The sequence below is a fragment of the Carcharhinus amblyrhynchos genome, chromosome 1, assembly GCF_965287045.1.
Source record: "Carcharhinus amblyrhynchos chromosome 1, sCarAmb.v2.hapA, whole genome shotgun sequence".
NCBI classification, from domain to species: domain Eukaryota; kingdom Metazoa; phylum Chordata; class Chondrichthyes; order Carcharhiniformes; family Carcharhinidae; genus Carcharhinus; species Carcharhinus amblyrhynchos.
Genome location: NC_137324.1, coordinates 44,729,328 through 44,749,011, shown reverse-complemented (window position 1 = coordinate 44,749,011; position 19,684 = coordinate 44,729,328). Strand labels below are relative to the sequence as shown.

General features: G+C 41.0%; 1 protein-coding gene across 2 annotated transcripts in view; it reads left to right on the top strand.

Moving 5' to 3' along the window:
* fam219aa (family with sequence similarity 219 member Aa) overlaps nt 1-19,684 on the top strand; it is a 70,775-nt gene that overhangs the window by 32,230 nt on the left and 18,861 nt on the right. For both annotated transcript variants that reach the window (XM_080215890.1, XM_080215802.1), the window contains exon 3: nt 10,422-10,524. In XM_080215890.1, coding sequence (XP_080072016.1) covers nt 10,422-10,524 — 103 coding nt within the window. The remainder of the gene's footprint in view (nt 1-10,421; nt 10,525-19,684) is intronic.

The window sequence follows — 19,684 nt, the reverse complement described above, 5'->3', positions numbered from 1 at the left end:
CACATCTTGCCAAAGAATAAAGGGAAAGCATGCATTATCCCAGTATTTGTTTTTGAAGAGCGAGTGTTACCTTGACTGTTATTCTAAAAGTCTTCTATCTTGATCTTAATTTTGATATCCCTTGCATGTTTGTTTTCTTGTCTTTTGCTGCTTCTATTTTTGTTTGCTTTGTATCTCCAAGTCTCTGGCTTTATGCTATTCTTTGGACTCTTATGTATTTGGTTAGCTGTGTTATCTCAAACCTGAATTATTTTATTTGATAGAAGTCTATCCCCTTTAAGCGTACATTTGTATTCAACAGTTTTTTGAACACTTTTCATCAGTAATTTTACCCAATGAATTTTGGCCAGTTTGCTATGGTCCGTCTATGTCTCATCACATTAAAGTTAATCATAGCAAAATTTAGAATCTTGGAACTATGCTAACTTTCTCCTTTTTCCATTTAACATTTGAGCTTAATCATTTTATGATCGCTGTTGGAACCTGTTTTTCTGGAACAAATTGTTCCTGATGCATTCCAGAAATTCACTACTTTCCAAACTTGAGGAATGCTGCTCTCCCCAATCTGTATGGGAAATTAAACTTTCCCACAAAAGCAGCTTGGTTTTTGCTAGAGACCTTTCTAATTTCTGAATGAATAGATTTTGCCATTCCATTGCTGCTTTCCACCCTGTGGTCCTTGTGGCAGGTGGATTAAGAATTTCATTTTTTGCCCATAAATTTTAAAAAAAAGGCATTAGTAAAAGAAATGAAAAGTTATTGAATTGTGTTAATTGTTTTCAAGAAACGGCAGAAGTAATAGCAGATGCATTAGTTGTAATTTATCAAAATTCGCTGGGTTCTGGGGAGGTGCCAGCTGATTGGCATTACATTAGCTGTATTCCACTCCTTTTTAAAAAAAAGTCAACAAAAGGCGGGTAACTACAGGCCAGTTAGCTTAACATCTGTAGTTGGGAAAATGCTGGCATCATCATTAAGGAAGAAATAGCGGGACAACTGGAAAAGAATGATTCAATCAAGCAGACGCAGCATGGATTCATGAAGGGAAAGTCATGTTTGACGAGTTTATTGGATTTTATGAAGGTGTAACAAGTGCGGTTGACAGAGGGGAACCGGTAGATGTGTTTTTAGATTTCCAGAAGGCATTCGATAAGGTGCCTTAAAAGGTTACTGCGTAAGATTAAGGTACACGGAGTTGAGGGTAAAGTATTAGCATGGATTGAGGATTAGCTATCTAACAGAAAGCAGAAAGTCAGAATAAATGGGTGCTTTTCCAGTTGGCAGTTGGTGACTAGTGGTGTGCCGCAGGGATTGGTGCTGGGGCCTCAACTGTTTACCATTTTCATAGACGATCTGGAGAAGGGGACCGAGTGTAGGGTAACAAAGTTTGTGGATGACACAAAGATGAGTGAGAAAGCAAATTGCATGGAGGACACAAAGTCTGCAGAGGGATTTGGATAGGCTAAGTGAGTGGGCAAGGATCTGGCAGATGGAATATAACGTTGGCAACTGAGAGATTATCCACTTTGGAAGGAATAATAGTAAAATGGACTTATTTAAATGGTGATACATTACAACATGCTGCTGTGCAGAGGGACCTGGGGGTCCTTGTGCATGAATCTCAAACTCAGTTTGCAGGTGCAGCAGGTGATCAAGAAGGCAAATGGAATGTTGGCCTTTATCGCGAAAGGGATGGCGTATAAAAGAAGGGAGGTCTTGCTGCAATTGTACAAGGTACAGGTACTGGTGAGGCCGCACCTAGAGTGTGCAATTTTGGTCCCCTTATTTGAGAAAGGATATATTAGCTTTGGAGGGAGTGCAGAGAAGGTTCACCAGGTTGATTCAGGAGATGAGGGGGTTAGCTTATGAGGAGAGATTGAGTAGACTGGGCCTGTACTCATTGGAGTTTAGTAGGCTGAGGGGAGATCTTATATAGAGACATCAGATAATGAAAGGGCTAGACAGGGTAGAAGCAGAGAGATTATTTCCACTTAGAATGGAAACAAGAACTAGAGGGCACAGCTTCAAAATAACAGAGTCAGTTTAGAAGATTGATGAGGGGGAACTTCTCCCAGAGGGAAGTGAATCTTTGGAATTCTCTGCCCATTGAAGCAGTGGAGGCCATCTCGTTAAATGTGTTTAAGACAGATTTTTGACAAATAAGGGAATTAAGGGTTATAGGGAGCAGGCGGATAAGTGGAACTGAACCACTTCCAGATCAGCCATGATCTTATTGAATGGCAGGGCAGGCTCAAGGGGCTAGATGGTCTACTCCTATTTCTGATGTAAGAGAAACCTGCTGTCCTAGCCCAGTCTCATGTGACTCTAGAATCAAACCAACATGGCAAGATTTAGTTTGATTTATGTCTGCCTATTGCAGATTATGAAAATGTTTATTGATTTTTCTGAATATCATGATGGATGTAGAAGCTTTAAAAGGTGGGGAAACTCAATAAAGAAAGGTGCAATATCTTTTTTGATATTGAGCAATGTTGATAGCCACTGAGAATCACAAAGCCTGGATTATCTTTATCTAATTGAAAAGGGGGAGATAGAAGAACATTACTTGAAAAAAAATCAGCATATACCCTTGAAGTTAACATTTCAGTAAAAATTTGAATGTGCAGCTTTTTGTTCGAACCAGTTGTATTTGTGACTTCAAAGAAAATATCACTAGATCTATCTGAATATAACTTGCAATATTTTACTTCCAAGAAAACCACCTGACTAAGCTAGTTTTATTGCAGCTATTTGTACTTGCAGTGCTAAGGGAATAATTACAACAGTACCAGACAGCCTACAGTATGACCTGTGACTGCAGCCTGGCTGGTTCCTGTTAAAATTATGATTTTGTTGCTTGACTGCGGGGATCCAAGGCCACTTAATGTGACCTCATCAAATTCAAGTACAGTGCAACATAATTACAGTGTAACAGTTGCTAATGATTTGGCTACTCTTTGAAATTATTTATGATTATCATTAAACTGCATTGTCATACCCAAAGCAAGATGTTCTAAAGTAGTAAAAAGCTTGAGTGAGAAAAATTAAGCTATTTAAAGCAAGGACTTGTGGAAGTTGCAGTAGCCCTATTTAAGCAATGTAGCAATGAAGAGCAAAACAATTTGAAGTAGAGGGATGAGGGGCAAGGCAGGATAGAGAATGACCTTTAATTATTAATTGGGCATCCCAGAAAAATCGGCTTCGGTTCAGAAGCCTGCATGGAAAATGGTCTACTCTCTCTCCCTGTCTTGCCCCCTCACTCAATTATCATGCCATCCACTTTCCTGAGGGTTTTTGACCTAGTTGCCATGTGCTCAAGTTCTGGAGTGGAATTGAAAACACTATGCTGACAGATATTCTTGTTTCGTGCTGCTAAACCACCAGGCTGTATCTACAAACTTCAAGTTCTCATGAGAATACACTGTAGTTACCTTACTGATTGTATAAGTTGAGTATGATGACCATTTCTGCCTGAATTCCAAATGAAATTAAGTGAAAATATAGATTAGATATAAGTGCCTGTGCTATTCTCTCCCACCATTCGATATTTTAATTTAGTAGAGCAATCTGACAACTCCAATCACTTCCATGGCTTTGAAAAATACAGATGCACCATGCTGAAGTGATGAGAACAGAATTACAATCATACAAATCTGGAGTACTTTAAAGGCTGCGTTTTCCTCACCATCTTCAAGATGTTGAGACCAAACTCAGTAATGCAAAGCATAACAAAGGTTTTCTCTAAAGTGGTGTGAAGATAATTCATATCAGCTAGACAACTGCTTGTGAAAATGAGCACAGTTACTCTGTAGTGTAATTACTTACCTACCACAAAAATGTGACATATGAGGAATTAAAGTTACGTAAATGCTCTTTGATAGTTTCAGTTCCATCCAACTTAGACAGAACATTCAATTCAACTTTATTGTCATTATATAATGCACAGATACAATGAAAAGTGAGCTTGCAGACTCTCCCAAGATACAAAAAACAAATGCAGAAGTCATTGTAAAATAATGTTGGCTGCTTTAATAATTGGCAAATCAATAATTCAATACCATGGTATTGAAGTAGCACTGAAAGCTCAATCATAAAGGACTGGGGCTGCTTAATACCTTACAGCTGTGGCACATGTCTCTGCAGTCGTGCTAGTCAAAATTTGGAAGCGAAATGTTGTAAAGTGTCCAGTTCTTATGATTGATATACAGTGAAAAATGTTGTTTCTCGTGTTGGTTTCATCAACTTTACTGCATATTTTGAAATTGAAGTTTAATCATCCAAATTCATTTGAACAGAAAAATATAGCAATGTTGTAAAATATTTTTAAATTTTAAAGCTGCTAAGTGTAAAATCTGTAGGGCATCCAGTAGGGGTTTAGTAGGAGGTCAGTGACAGGATGATAGGAATCAAATGTTGCTTTGGATAACTTAGTTTCATTAGGTCCATTCTTTACCTATTACAGGATCGGGCCTATTAGAATGCCAACTGGTTAATATAACAGATGAATTTAACTGCACATACTTTAGTGAAGCTCTCTCAGGTTTTAGTCCATGCATTTGGTTTTGCTCAGAATGCCACAGAACAAGCTTGAAGAGTGAATTAGTTGTCTGCTAAATCTGATCATACTAAACCCGTAGGTGTAAACCTCAGTTGTTTTTGCACAAAATTTATTTCACTATCATCCTTTATTTGACAATTTTTCAAAGTTTTGATGCTTTGAGTTTACTTTAGTTGCTTTAATGTAGCATAAGCAAACTAAAACAAAATTGCGCAGTTATTTTGCTGATCCTGTAAACACAGGCTTTTTCCTGACGACCTGTACTTTCAAATAATGCAAGCCAGCAATTAGCACTTAATTTCCTCTGCTTAGAACTCAGTAGTTTTCAGTCGTTTATGCTATTGACAAATAAAACACTTCTAATTCATGTTAAAGAAATTGGCCTTAGGACACATTGCCAGATAAAGATAAATGTAATTAAATTGAAATAAAGCCACAGCACTATCAAATTCATCCATAACAGGCTAATTACTAAATGTCTAATAACACAGCAATTTGAAAACATAAAAATTGCATGCACATTTCTTTCTTGCAGTTCTAACATGTGAAAACAAGCAGTTTAAACTAATGAAGCAGTGGACTGTTTAAAATCAATATTTTTTGCAGCTGGCCTGTGCCATTATTTCTGTCTAAGCAACAGCAAGGACACAAGTTATGTTAAACTATAATTTTCAATCAGTTTAGTAGGAAGGAGTATGGGTCTTTAGCTTCTCACCTTTGCTGTGCATCAGAAGTGGTGCAAGCCAGTTGCATCATAATTTCTGTATTTTTGCCATGTGATAGTCTGTGTGATGCAGCTTTGCCAGTAAAACAAATTAGTTAGGACCAGGACTTACGTGGGAATATTACCAGACTCCAGAACGTTTTTGGTTAAATAAGTGCCAGAGCGTTTACAGTATTGTTGAGGAACTGGAAAAAACCCTTTGACTCATTACTTTCTCTCTATCCCAAAATTATATAACTGGACATATTTTTTTAAACTTGGTATCAGTGCATACAGAAAACTTAACTATAATGAATGGCAAAATATATATGATAGAGAATTAATATATTTACTCCTTGGTGCATTGAAACAAATACATTGATATGTGGCAACCACAAGTAAAATGGGAAAGGTGAAAGAAGTAGATGCCAGCATCTCAACAAACAAATTTGCAAACATCCTATGTAGAGCAATTTAACATTACAAGAAATACAGCATTTTCAGTGCACTAGAGACAACTTAGAAATCAATAAATGATTCACACCCAGGGACTGCAGCAGTCTGATTATTGATTTTGGAAAATCATTAAGTTGTATATTAATTCTCAATCTCGTTTAAGAAATCATTGGGTGTGAGTTTCAAGGAAAGTACCATTGCTGTTACATGACAATTATGAAGAATTAACATTGTTTTCAAATTTTGCAATTGAAAGTGAATTTCCTGGAGAAGATTGTTGTGCTGATGAATACCTAAAACTAGACAAATGTAATATTCTAAATTTTGCAATCGAATAGATAATTACTCTGGTTTCTGATTTTATGTGAACCTGACCAGATGCTTGTCAATCAATGGACCGGATAAGTGTAGACGGATATTAAAAACTGTGCTTGCCTACCATTTGGTGATCTATTTGCAAACCAATTCTTGTTGATGTGGGGAATGAGTTGAGAAGCAACTGTAATTGTACATTTTCTGGTATCCTGATATTACCCACCCCTCAACGCTTGAATTTCCTAAGTGCTGTAGTCCTAGCCTTGATTTGAGCCACATTGTGCTTTTCCTAGTTAAAATAGCCTAAATACACACAGATGTATCCATTGATTGCAGTTTATTATTCTGTGTTAGATTGCTAACATCTCACATCTCAGCCCAATAACAACACAAATGAGCACAGAAGTAAAATTGTATTCACAGGAAAAGAATGGTTAGAGCAATATTAAAACATATTAGTACTTTCTTCCAGCATTCTTTGCTTGTATATCTCTTGTTAGCACGTGAACAGATTTGTCAGCTCCTAAATGTCAACCACCTGTTGTTTTAGTGTTAGTACACAGCCAGGTTATTAATTTGTACATTCTTGACACAATACCACAACTGCATTCCTTTTTTAAAGTTGAAAAAGCCATTTCAGAAATAACTTTTTAAACAGTTTTGTTTTACACCTTTCTCAGTGTCTTCCAGTTGCCTTTTATTTAGTTTCTTTTGGATCTTGTAAACATAAATCTAGTCATCCCTCACTCTTCCAAACTTCAATGGAAGCAAGCTGTCTGAATAGCCTTTCCTGATGAGACAATGCTGTCATTCCAGTCACCAGTCCAGTCAACCTGATAAATGATCAATTGTGTATTTTTGCAGAAAAATAAACTTCTAAAAAATTATTAATCACCTTCCCATGACAGATGTCAAGCTAATTTGCCTGTGGTTTCCTGCTAACTACCTTCCTGCCTCCTTGAATAGAGAATTTATATTTTGTTCCAGTCTGATTGGACCTCTTGTAGAATCTAATTAATTTTGGAAAATTGACACTGATGCACCTACTAGCTCATTAGCCACTCCTTTTAATACCCTAGGGTGGAGTCCATCAGGACTGAAACTTGTCAGCTTATGGTTCCATCAGTTTGCTCTGTACTCCTCTAATTTCACGAGACTCCTTTTCCTTCCACCTCTTAATTTACAAATGTTACTCAAATGTTTTGTGTAGCCTCTGTAGTGAAGATAGAAAATATTTGTTCATTTCATCTGCCTTTTCCTTATCTGCAATTAACTCCCCATTCTTACACTCGGACCTGCACTCATTTTACTTTTTACCTTCTTAAATACCTATGGAAACTCTTGCTATCCATAGCTTGGGTTGGAGTCCCTTAAGCACCTTGATGTAAATGGATGCCTAACTGACTTAAGTTCCTTGTCGGTGAGATGTCAGGACAAGTAACCCCTGGCGCTTGTCAGTGCTGCTCCTGAACCTCAGGGTAATGGAATGTTCTAAACTTTTTCTTCACTTCCTGTAGGAAAATATTGATTTTCTGTAATCAAGGCTTAAGTAATTGGAAATTGTAGACTGCAATTTGTATTTTAATATCATGTAACCCCCCACAATGTGGGTCACCAATCTAGTGCATTACTCTGATCATTTACTGAAGCACTACCATGTTTTTAAAAAAAATTGGTTTGCAGAAATACATTTCCACTTAAAAAATAATCATTTTCTAGTGCTGCTCACTAAAATCCAAATTATATTTTGCTGAAACCTAAAGAAAACAATGCTGAAAAATCTCAGGTCTGACAGCATCTATATGGAGAGGAGAGCTGATGTCGAGTCCAGATGACCCTTTGTCATCTATTTTGCTGAGTCAGGCTATTGGTATTGCAGGTGCAATACCTGTTATTTCCAGGGTTTGAATATTAATTAAAAGTACTTCATGTTTTTAAAAAAATCATTTTGATGTACTTGAAGCTCTGGCTTCAGCTTTAATGCTAGTCATAAGAACATAAGAACATAAGAAATAGGAGCAGGAGTAGGCCATCTGGCCCTTCGAGCCTGCCCCGCCATTCAATAAGATCATGGCTGATCTGTCGTGGCTCAGTTCCACTTTCCCGCCCTCTCCCCATAACCCTTAATCCCCTCTCTTATCAAAAACCCATCAACCCGCTTCTTAAAAATATTTAGCGAGGCAGCCTCCACCACTTCAACGGGCAGAGAATTCCAGAGATTCACCACCCTTTGAGTGAAGAAGTTCCTCCTCAACTCCGTTCTGAACTGCCCCCCCTTTATCTTGAGGCTGTGCCCCCTAGTCCTACTGTCTTTTTTGAGCGGGAAGAGTCTTTCCACCTCTATCCTATCCATCCCATTCATCATCTTATACGTCTCAATGAGATCTCCCCTCATTCTTCTAAACTCTAACGAGTACAAGCCTAGTTTATTCAGCCTCTCCTCATAGCTCAACCCCCTCAACTCCGGTATCAGCCTAGTAAACCTCCTCTGCACTCCCTCCAAGGCCAAAATATCCTTGCGCAGGTGCGGCGCCCAAAACTGCACACAGTACTCCAGCTGCGGCCTCACCAATGCCCTATACAGCTGCAGCAAGACCTCCCTACTTTTATATTCAATCCCCCTCGCTATGAAGGCCAGCATCCCATTCGCCTTCCTGACCACCTGCTGCACCTGCAGGCTGGGTTTTTGCGACTCATGCACAAGGACCCCGAGGTCCCTCTGCACCGTCGCCTGCTGCAGTTTTTCGCCACGTAAGTAATAGTCCTTCCTACCATTCTTCCTACCAAAGTGGACCACCTCACACTTGCCAACATTAAATTCCATTTGCCATTTCCTGGCCCATTCACCCAGCCTATCTAGATCCTTCTGCAGACTCTCCACACCCTCCGCACAATTTGCCTTTCCCCCAATCTTGGTGTCATCAGCAAATTTCGACACCCTACACTCGGTTCCCTCCTCCAGATCATCTATATAAATGGTAAATAGCTGAGGCCCCAGCACCGACCCCTGGGGCACCCCACTAGTCACCAACCGCCAATCCGAATAGCACCCATTGACCCCCACTCTCTGCCTCCTATTTGACAACCAATCCTCTATCCACGCTAACACCCTACCCCCAACTCCATGTCCTCTGACCTTCTGCAGTAACCTCTTGTGAGGTACCTTATCAAACGCCTTCTGAAAATCCAGAAAGACCACATCCACCGGCTCTCCTCTATCCACCGCCCTAGACACATCCTCATAGAACTCCAGTAAATTTGTCAGACACGACTTCCCTTTAATGAAACCATGTTGCGTCTGCCCTATCAAGCAATTCCCTTCAAGATGCCTCGCAATTTCCTCCTTAATGACGGATTCTAACATTTTACCTACCACAGACGTTAAACTAACCGGCCTGTAATTCCCCGCCTTTTGCCTGGCACCCTTCTTAAACAACGGCGTAACATTAGCCGTTTTCCAATCCTCCGGCACTTCCCCGGAATCCAGCGACGTCTGGAAAATAACCACCAAGGCATCCACTATCACCTCCGCCATTTCTTTCAGAACCCTCGGATGCATTCCATCCGGTCCTGGGGACTTGTCCACAATCAGCCCCTCCAGTCTGTCGCGCACCACCTCTCTAGTAACAGTAATGTCATTAAGACCCTCCAGTCCTACCACCTTTCCATCGCTAACACCCGGCAAATTATTCACGTCCTCCTCCGTGAAGACAGAAACAAAAAAGTTATTCAAGACCTTAGCCATATCCCCATCCCCTACCACTAGGTCCCCTTTCTCATCCGCTAAGGGACCAACGTTCACCCTAGCCAGCCTCTTCCTTTTTATATATTTATAAAAACTCTTGCTATCCTTTTTTATATTAAGTGCTAGCCCAGCTTCATAGCTTCTTCTACCCTCCTTTATCAACTTTTTTGTCAATCTTTGTTGACATTTAAACCTTTCCCAATCCTCTTCTCGCCCACTGCTCTTAGCTACTCTAAATTCCTCCGCTTTTAATTTAACACTTTCCTTCACCTCCTTCGTTATCCACGGCTTATTACCTCTAGATTAACTTTACGGCTGGAATTTTCCAGTGATTCTCACTGCCAAAATTTTCTGGTCCCACCAAAAGTGAATCCCCACTGTGGTCTTCTCAGCATTGGGGATTGCATATAATGGGAAACAAGGGACACAGAGAATGCTCCCATTAAAACTCGTCCCAAACCTATAGAACATATCTGATTTTTTTTTCCAAAGTGAGATTCTTGATTTGAGTGTAATTTTTTGTATTAGCCAAATCAAATAGTGACTTTGAGCTTTTGAAATGTTTGAACCAATATTTATGATAAGTTAAATCATTAATGCTGAGTGCCATCGAAGGAATAAATACTTAATTTGACTGTTTACAGAGAAGCAACGAGAACTAGCCAGGAAGGGGTCACTGAAGAATGGCACTGTTGGAAGTCCTGTCAATCAACAGCCAAAAAAGAACAATGTGATGGCAAGAACAAGGTACAGAGTTAGATTTATTTAATTCTTGAATACAATAGCAATAGTTTGTAGAATGTCCTAGCACAGAAGATCCAATGCTGATCTTTTATGGTTCTATGGAACATTCTGTAATCCTACAATCTGATACCACGTATCAATGCCCATTTCATTAATTAAATGTAAGGACTGAGCTGAAAGTAAGAAAAAATATTTGGACTAATATACTTTAAAAGAATTGGGTACTTCTGTAAGCAGTTGACATGTTGAAGGCACCTTTTCTTGTGCTGTACAAACATCAAGCAACTTGCGTTTGTATCACTTTAACATGGATAACAGTTTGAGGTGTGGATGGCTGCCCGTGCCTGCTGATATGGTAGAGATGGGTTCAAATTAAGGCATTCAAGAGGGCATTAGATTGCTTGAATAAAAAAAGTGCAGGGCTACAGGGAAATGACACCAAGGTATAATGCTTATTTAGAGAATGGGCCAAATGACTGCCTCCTGCACTATAACCAAATGTTTTTGCTTACAAATAGCTTTTAGGAATAAGCCAGGAAAAAATGGTGTGAGGAGATAGGCTGAAAAGTTCGCTTGAAGAGTTGTATTTTGAGAATTTATCAAGGTAACGAGATGGGGTAGAGGTTAGCAGAGAGTGTCCAAAGCTGCGTGGCTGAAGATGCAGTCCCATTGATTTAACATAAGAGCTAGAAGTAGGCCATCTGGCCATTCAATATGATCATGGCTGATCTTTTTGTGGACTCAGCTCCACTTATCTGTCTGTGCACTTAATGTTCAAAAATGTATCTGTCCTTGCCTTAAAAACATTCAATGGGATAGCCTCAGCTGCTTCACTGGACAGGGAATTCCACAGATTCACAACCCTTTGTGAAGAAGTTCACCCTCAATTCAGTTCTAAATCTACTCCGCCTTTTTTGGAGGCCATGTCCTTAGTTCTATTTTCACCTGCCAGTGGAAACAACTTCCTTCTATCTTATCTATTCCTTTCATAATCTTATCTTTGTATAAGATCTCTGCTCATTCTTCTGAATTCCAATGAGTATAGCCCCAGTCTACTCAGTCTCTCATAAGCCAACTCTGGAATCAACCTAGTGAATCTCCTCTACCCCCACCAGTGCCAGTATATCCTTCCTCAAGTAAGGAGGCCAAAACTGTACATGGTACTCGGTGTGGTGTCATCAGCACCTTACACAGCTGCAACATAACATCGCTGTTTTTAAACTTCATCCCTGTAGTAATGAAAGACAAAATTCCATTTGCCTTTTTTAATTGTTGCGCAGCAGCATGCTGCAATTTTTACCATTTAAGGAATAGTCCATTTGCTGTTGTTCCTACCAAAATAGATTTCATATTTACCAATGAGGGAGCGAGCTATCTTAGATCTGGTGTTATGTAACGAGGCAGGAAGAATTAGGGTTCTTGTTGTGAGGGATCGTCTTGGGACGAGCGATCATTGTATGGTAGAGTTTTTGATGCAGATGGAGAATGAGAAAGTAGGGTCCCGAACCTGTGTCCTCTGTTTGAACAGAGGGGAGTACGATAGGATGAGAGAGGAATTGGCAAATGTAGATTGGGGGCGCAGATTGGTCGATAGGACTGCTGAGGAACAGTGGAGGATCTTTAAGGAGATCTTTTTTGGTGCTCAGCAGAAATATATTCCAATGGTAAAGAAGGAATGTAGGAGAAGGGATAATCAGCCATGGTTATCGAAGGAAATAAAGGAGAGTATTAAATTAAAAGCTGATGCGTTTAGAGTGGCTAAAAGTAGTGGGCGAGTAGAAGATTGGGAGAGATTTAAAAATCAACAAAGATTGACTAAGAAGTTGATAAAGAAAGGAAGGATAGACTATGAAGCTAAACTAGCACTAAATATAAAAAAGGACAGTAAGAGTTTTTACAAATATATAAAGAGGAGGAGGCTGGCTAGTGAATTTGGACCCTTAGAGGATGAGAAGGGGGGATTTAGTGGTGGGAGATGAGGAAATGGCTGAGGCTTTTAAGTTTTTTGCCTTGGTCTTCACGGAGGAGGACGCGAATAGTTTGCCAGATATTAAAGATAGAAGGATGGTAGGAGTTGAGGGCCTGAATGCGATTACTGTCACTAGAGAGGTAGTGCTTGATCAACTAGCAGGACTGATAGTGGACAAGTACCCAGGACCAGATGGAATGCATCCCAGGGTTCTGAAGGAAATGGCAGAGGTGATAGTGGATGCCTTAGTAATTATTTACCAAACTTCGCTGGATTCCGGGGAAGTGCCGGAAGATTGGAAAACAGCTAATGTTACGCTGCTGTTTAAAAAAGGTAGCAGGCAAAAGGCAGGGAATTATAGGCCGGTTAGTTTAACGTCTTGTTGGAAAAATGCTTGAATCTGTCATCAAAGAAGAAATAGCAAGGCACCTAGAGAAGAATTGTACGATAGAGCAGACGCAGCACAGATTCGTTAAGGGGAAGTCGTGTTTGATGAATGTATTGGAATTCAATGAGGATGTGATTAGTGCGGTAGACAGAGGGGAACCGGTGGATGTAGTGTTTCTCAATTTTCAAAAGGCGTTTGATAAGGTGCCGCACAAAAGGTTGCTTCAGAAGGTTAGGGGGCATGGAGTTGGGGGTAAGGTGTTAGCGTGGATAGAGGACTGGTTGTCTAATAGGAGGCAGAGTGTTGGTATCAATGGGTGCTATTCTGATTGGCGGTTGGTGACTAGTGGAGTGCTGCAGGGATTGGTGCTGGGGCCTCAGCTATTTACCATTTATATAGATGATCTGGAGGAGGGGGCTGAGTGTAGTGTGATGAAATTTGCTGATGAGACAAATAAGTGGAAAAGCAAATTGTGCGGAGGGTGTGGAAAGTCTGCAGAGGGATCTAGATAGGCTGAGTGAGTGGGCGAGGACCTGGCAGATGGAGTACAATGTTAGCAAGTGTGAGGTTATCCACTTCGGCAAGAATAATAAGTGGGATTACTATTTAAAGGGCGAAAAGCTGCAGCGTGCTACAGTGCAGAGGGACCTGGGGGTCCTTGTGCATGAGTTGCAAAAACCCAGTCTGCAGGTGCAGCAGGTGATCAAGAAGGCGAATGGGATGCTGGCCTTTATAGCGAGGGGGATAGAATATAAAAGCAGGGAGGTCTTGCTGCGACTGTACAGGGCACTGGTGAGGCTGCAGCTGGAGTAGTGTGTGCAGTTTTGGTCGCCACACTTGCGCAAGGATATTTTGGCTTTGGAGGGGGTGCAGAGGAGGTTCACTAGGCTGATACCGGAGATGAGGGGGTTGGACTATGAAGAGAGACTAAATAGACTGAGTCTGTACTTGGAGTTTAGAAGGATGAGGGGGGATCTTATAGAGACATATAAGATGATGAAAGGGATGGATAGGGTAGAGGTAGAGAGATTCTTCCCGCTCAAAAAGGACAACAGGACTAGAGGGCATAGCCTCAAGATAAGGGCCGGTGGCGGGGGGGAATGCAGTTTAGAATGGAGTTGAGGAGGAACTTCTTCACTCAAAGGGTGGTGAATCTCTGGAATTTGCTGCCCGTTGAAGTGGTGGAGGCTACCTCGTTAAATATATTTAAGACACGGGTAGATAGGTTTTTGGTAGGCAAGGGAATTAAGGGTTATGGGGAGAAAGCAGGAAAGTGGAACTGAGCCACTTCAGATCAGCCATGATCTTATTGAATGGCAGGGCAGGGCAGGCTCAAAGGGCTAGATGGCCTACTCCTCCTACTTATGTTCTTATATTACCAACATTGTACTCCATCTGCCAGATCCTTGCCCACTCAATTAGACTATCTATATCCCTTTGCAAACTTTCAGCATCCTTTGCACACTTTGCCACTCATCTTAATGTCATCTGCGAATTTTGACACTTGGTCCTCAACTCCAAAGTCGTAAACAATTGTGGTCCCAATACTGATCCCAGAGGTACACCACTAGTTACTGATTGCCAACCTGAAAAACACCTGTTTACTCCCAGTCTTTGCATTCTGTTAGTTAACCAATCCTCTAGCCATGCTAATACATTACTCATAACACTGTGCACCTTTATCTTATGCAGCAGCCTTTGGTATGGCATGTTGTCAAGTGCTTTCTGGAAATCCAGATACGCCACATCAACAGGTTCCCCATTGTCCACTGCACACGTAATGTTCTCAAAGAATTCTACCAAACTAGTCAAACATGACCTGTCCTTCATGAACACATACTCCGTTTTCCCAATGGAACAATTTATATCCAGATGTCTCGCTATTTCTTCCTTGATAGATTCAAGCATTTTTCCTACTACAGAAGTTAAACAGGTTTATTTGGTAGCTTGAGCTTTTGGAGCACTCACCTGATGGAGCAGTGCTGTGAAAGCCCATGATTCCAAATAAACCTGTTGGACTTTAACCTCGTGTTGTGAGGCTACTTACTGTGCCCACCCTAGTCCAATGTTGGCAATTCCAGACAAAAGTTAAGCTAACTGGTCAATAGTTATCCGCCATTCGTCTACCTCCTTTTTCAAACAGTGGCGTCACAGTTGTAACAGTGGTGTCACATTTGATGAAAGGAGGGAAGTGAACGTGATTAGCAGCAGAAAAATATCATGTGCAAAGGGATTGTAAAGTTGGAGGAGCTTGTGGAGATAGGATAAACAAGCCATTGGGATTCTGAAGATGAAATGGGGATTTTAGGAACACGTAAACTTGTACACCTGGGCTAATAGGAAGGAGTTGGCAATTTTAGTGATAAATCTGGCATGGGTTTTGAAAATTAGTTTGGGATTAAATATTAAAAATGGTCTGGTTCAGCCCGAGTGAATGAGGAAAAGATGGAATCAATGACAAGGGAGAGCTAGTTACACCAGTGTCAAAGTCAAAAAGTAAAATAGGAACATACATATCATTTTCATCTTTGCAGACTGTTAGAATGAAAAGGCATAAAAATCAATGTTGAGGCAATTTGCTACCTATATTAATAACTTAGTCCCTTTATCTAAATCTAAGTGGTGTATTCAGGTTTGCTGGTGAGACAAAGCTAGGGAGGAAAGTAATGTGAGGATGGTATAACAAGTCTGCAAATGGATGTAAATAGGTTAACTGCATGGGCAAGAAATTGGCAGTTGCTGGTGTATAATGTTAGGAAATGAGATTATTCACAAGTGGAAAGCATAGGAAAAGAATATTTTTGAAATGGCAAGAAACTATTATGTTGATCTGAAGAGCGATTTGGGTGTTCTAAAGTTACATGCAGGTACAGCAAGTAATTAGGAAGGCAAATATTATGTCACCTTTGGGGCTTTTGAATCCAAGAACAAAAGTTTTTTTCTGCAATTTTACTAATCTAATTAAGATCTAATCTAGTTTATAATTGGCAGTAACTGGAAAGTACTTTGTAAGCAGGCTAAATTCATTCATTCTTGCAGTTTAGACTCACTCAGTTGTAGGAGCTGAGCAGTTAATTAGCTGCTTGGTTTAATCTGGCTACTGTATCCCAGTTCAGTTTACTCCAAGTTCAGGATTCTTTAATGTAGCCAAGGCGAACAGAGTACAGCTGAGGAAGCTGAGTGCAGGCTTGGTGAATAGATTGCTGGGGGGAAAGAGGTGTTGGTTTCTTTTCTCTATCGTTTTCATCCTGTAGGAGTTGGTTCTTACTCTCCTGTTGGTATTGAAGAAGGGAGGGGGACACAAAATATAGGCCAGTTAGCTTGACATCTGTTGTGGGGAAGGTGTTGAAGCCCATCATTAAGGAGGTTATAGCTGGGCACTCAAAGGATCAGCATGATTCTGTGAAAGGGAAATTATGTTTCACTTTTTTGAATTATTTGAAGGAGTAATATGTATTGAAGTTAGAGGGGACCCTGTAGGCAAATTTCCAGAAAACATTTGATAAGATGCCACATCATAGGTTATCATGGAAAGTAAAACTCATGTTATGGGGGTAACATATTAGCCTGGATAGAAGATTGGCTGGCAGAAATCCATTTATGCATAACTGGGTCTTGGTCTTATTGGCAGCCCTGAAGGTCTGTGCTTGGGCCTCGACTGTTTGTAATTTACATCCATGATTTAGGTGAGGAGAATGAAGGCATGGCAGCTAAATTGGCAGACAACACAACATAGGTACAAAAGAATGTTGTAAAGAAGACACAAGAATGGATATAAGTAGGTTGAGTGAGTGTTTAGAACTCGGAGTTTAGATGGCTGAGGGGGGATCTTATAGAGACTTACAAGATAATGAAGAGGGTAGAGGTAGAGAGATTCTTTCTGCTTAGAAAGGAAACCAGAACTAGAGGGGGTGTGGGGGTGCAGGTTAGGAGAGTTGAGGAGGAACTTCTTCACTCAAAGGGTGGTGAATCTCTAGAATTCTCTGCCCGTTGAAGTGGTGGAGGCTACCTCGTTGAATATATTTAAGTCACGGGTAAATAGATTTCTGATAGACAAGGGAATTAAGGGTTATGGGGAGCAGCCAGGAAAGTGAAACTGATCCACTTCAGATCAGCCATGATCTTATTGAATGGCGGAGCAGGTTTGAAGGGCTAGATGGCCTACTCCTGTTCCTATTTCTTATGTTTTTGTGTGCAAATATCAGGCAGATGAAGTATCATGTGGATAAGTGTTTAGTTGTTCACTTTGGCAGAAAATAAAAAAGCAGAGTATTACAGAGAATGATAGCAGAATTCTGATGTGCAGAGGGATCTAGGTGTTCACGTGTTAGTTAGCAGGTGAGTATGTAATCAAAAAGGCAAATGGAATGCTATCCTTACATAAATAATTGAACATCAATGTAAGGGTGATGTGCTTTAGTTATACAGGGCATTGGTGGGACTGCATCTCGAATGGTGTGTATAGTTTTGGCCTCCATTTAAAGGAGAATGCAAATGCCTTGGAGGTCATTCAAAGAAGGTTTACTAGATTGGTAACTAGAATGAGTGGGTTGTCCTATGAGGATATGTTGGACATGGCTGGGTTTGTTTTCTGTATGAGGGGTGACTTGAAGTATATAAAATCCTGAGTTGTCTTGAAAAGATGGACGTGGACGTGAAAGCCTCTTGTGGGGGAGTCTAGAACTAGGGGGCACAGTTCTAAAATTAGGAGTCACCCTTTAGAGTGCAGAGACAAGAAGAAATGTTTTGAGGTTATTGGACTTTGGAATACTGCCTCAGAAGGAAAAACGGAATATTTTTAAGGGAGAGGTAGATTATTACCCAAGGAAATGAAAGGTTATCTGGGTGGATGGATTTGTGGAATTCAACACAATCAGATAATCCATAATATTTATTGGCAGAGTAGCCCCTGAGGCTGAAATTGGGCAACTTCTATTTTGCCTGTGTATGTACTTTTGGTGAGCCCACACAGGACAGAATTTTACCATGCCTGCCATTGAACTGAATAACCTGCTGGGCCATTTCAGACAATCACCCACATTGCTGTAGATCTGAAGTCACATAGACTAGGTGAGAAGCAGAGTTAAGTGATGTTGTGGAGTTTGAAATAAATGATCTTAGTGATGGCACTGATATATGGTCAGAGTTTCAACACAAAATCCAAAATAATACCAAGTTTGTAGGTAGATGGATTTAGCCTCATACGATTACCAGGGAGAGGGATTGAGTAAACAACTAGGAAATGGCATTCACCTGGGAATCAAAAGCCGTGCCTTGCCATAAAATCTCTACAGTGCAGAAGTCTTCAACTCCCTAAAAGAGCATCTTACCCTGGCATGCTCCCTCACCTTATCTCCATAACCCCACGCATTTGCTATGGCTAATCTACCTAACCTACACACCTTTGGACTGTGGGAGGAAGCCGGAGCACCTAGAGGAAACCCACACAAACATGGGGTGAACGCTCAAACTATGAGGCTGGAATCAAACCTAGCTCCCTGGTGCTGAGAGGCAACAGTGCTAACCATTGTGCTGCTGTCTTTGGGATTTCCAATATTTAATTAGAGGAAATTACTGCCAACCAGTACTGGATATCAGACCAGCAGTCTGATTTAGCACAAGTGGGAGAGCTGAGAGGTGGTGATGAACCAGAGCTGATTGCTATCAGTGTACATGTGAAAAGTAAAACTTGTTGCCGAGAGGCAGCTTGTAGATGAGAAATGGGAGGAGATTAAGAAGGTACCCTTGGGGGACACCAGGGGTACTGGTGTAGGTATAGAAATAGAAGCCATTGAACATAGAACATTACAGCGCGGAACAGGCCCTTCGGCCCACAATGTTGCGCCGACCAGTCTTATTTTTAAAAAAAAACATTGACCCACTAATCTAAACCACTCCTTTTTCGTCCATAAACCTATCCACCAATCTCTTAAACGCCCCCAAACTAGGCGCATTTACAACTGCAGCAGGCAGGGCATTCCAGTCCCTCACCACCCTCTGGGTAAAGAACCTGCCCCTGACATCCGTCCTATAACTACCCCCCCTTAATTTAAAGCCATGCCCCCTCGTGCTAGATTTCTCCATCCGAGGAAACAGGCTATCACCATCCACCCTATCTAAACCTCTAATCATCTTATATGTTTCTATAAGATCCCCTCTTAGCCGCCTTCTTTCCAGTGAAAACAACCCCAAATCCCTCAGTCTCTCCTCATAGGACCTCCCCTGCATACCAGGCAACATCCTGGTAAACCTCCTCTGCACCCTCTCCAAAGCCTCCACATCCTTCCTGTAATGTGGGGACCAGAACTGCACACAGTACTCCAAGTGCGGCCGCACCAGAGTTGTGTACAGTTGCAACATGACGCTGCGACTCCTAAATTCAATCCCCCTACCAATAAACGCCAAGACACCGTATGCCTTCTTAACAACCTTATCTACTTGATTCCCAACTTTCAGGGATCTATGTACACATACACCTAGATCCCTCTGCTCCTCCACTCTATTCAAAGTCCTCCCGTTAGCCCTATACTCAACACATCTGTTATTCCTACCGAAATGGATTACCTCACACTTCTCCGCATTAAACTCCATCCGCCACCTCGCGGCCCAGCTCTGCAACATGTCCAAGTCACCCTGCAAACTTCGACACCCTTCCTCACAATCTACCACACCTCCGACTTTGGTGTCATCAGCAAACTTACTAATCCACCCAACTATACCCTCATCCAGATCATTAATAAAGATTACGAACAGCAGTGGCCCCAAAACAGATCCCTGAGGCACACCACTCGTAACCGAACTCCATG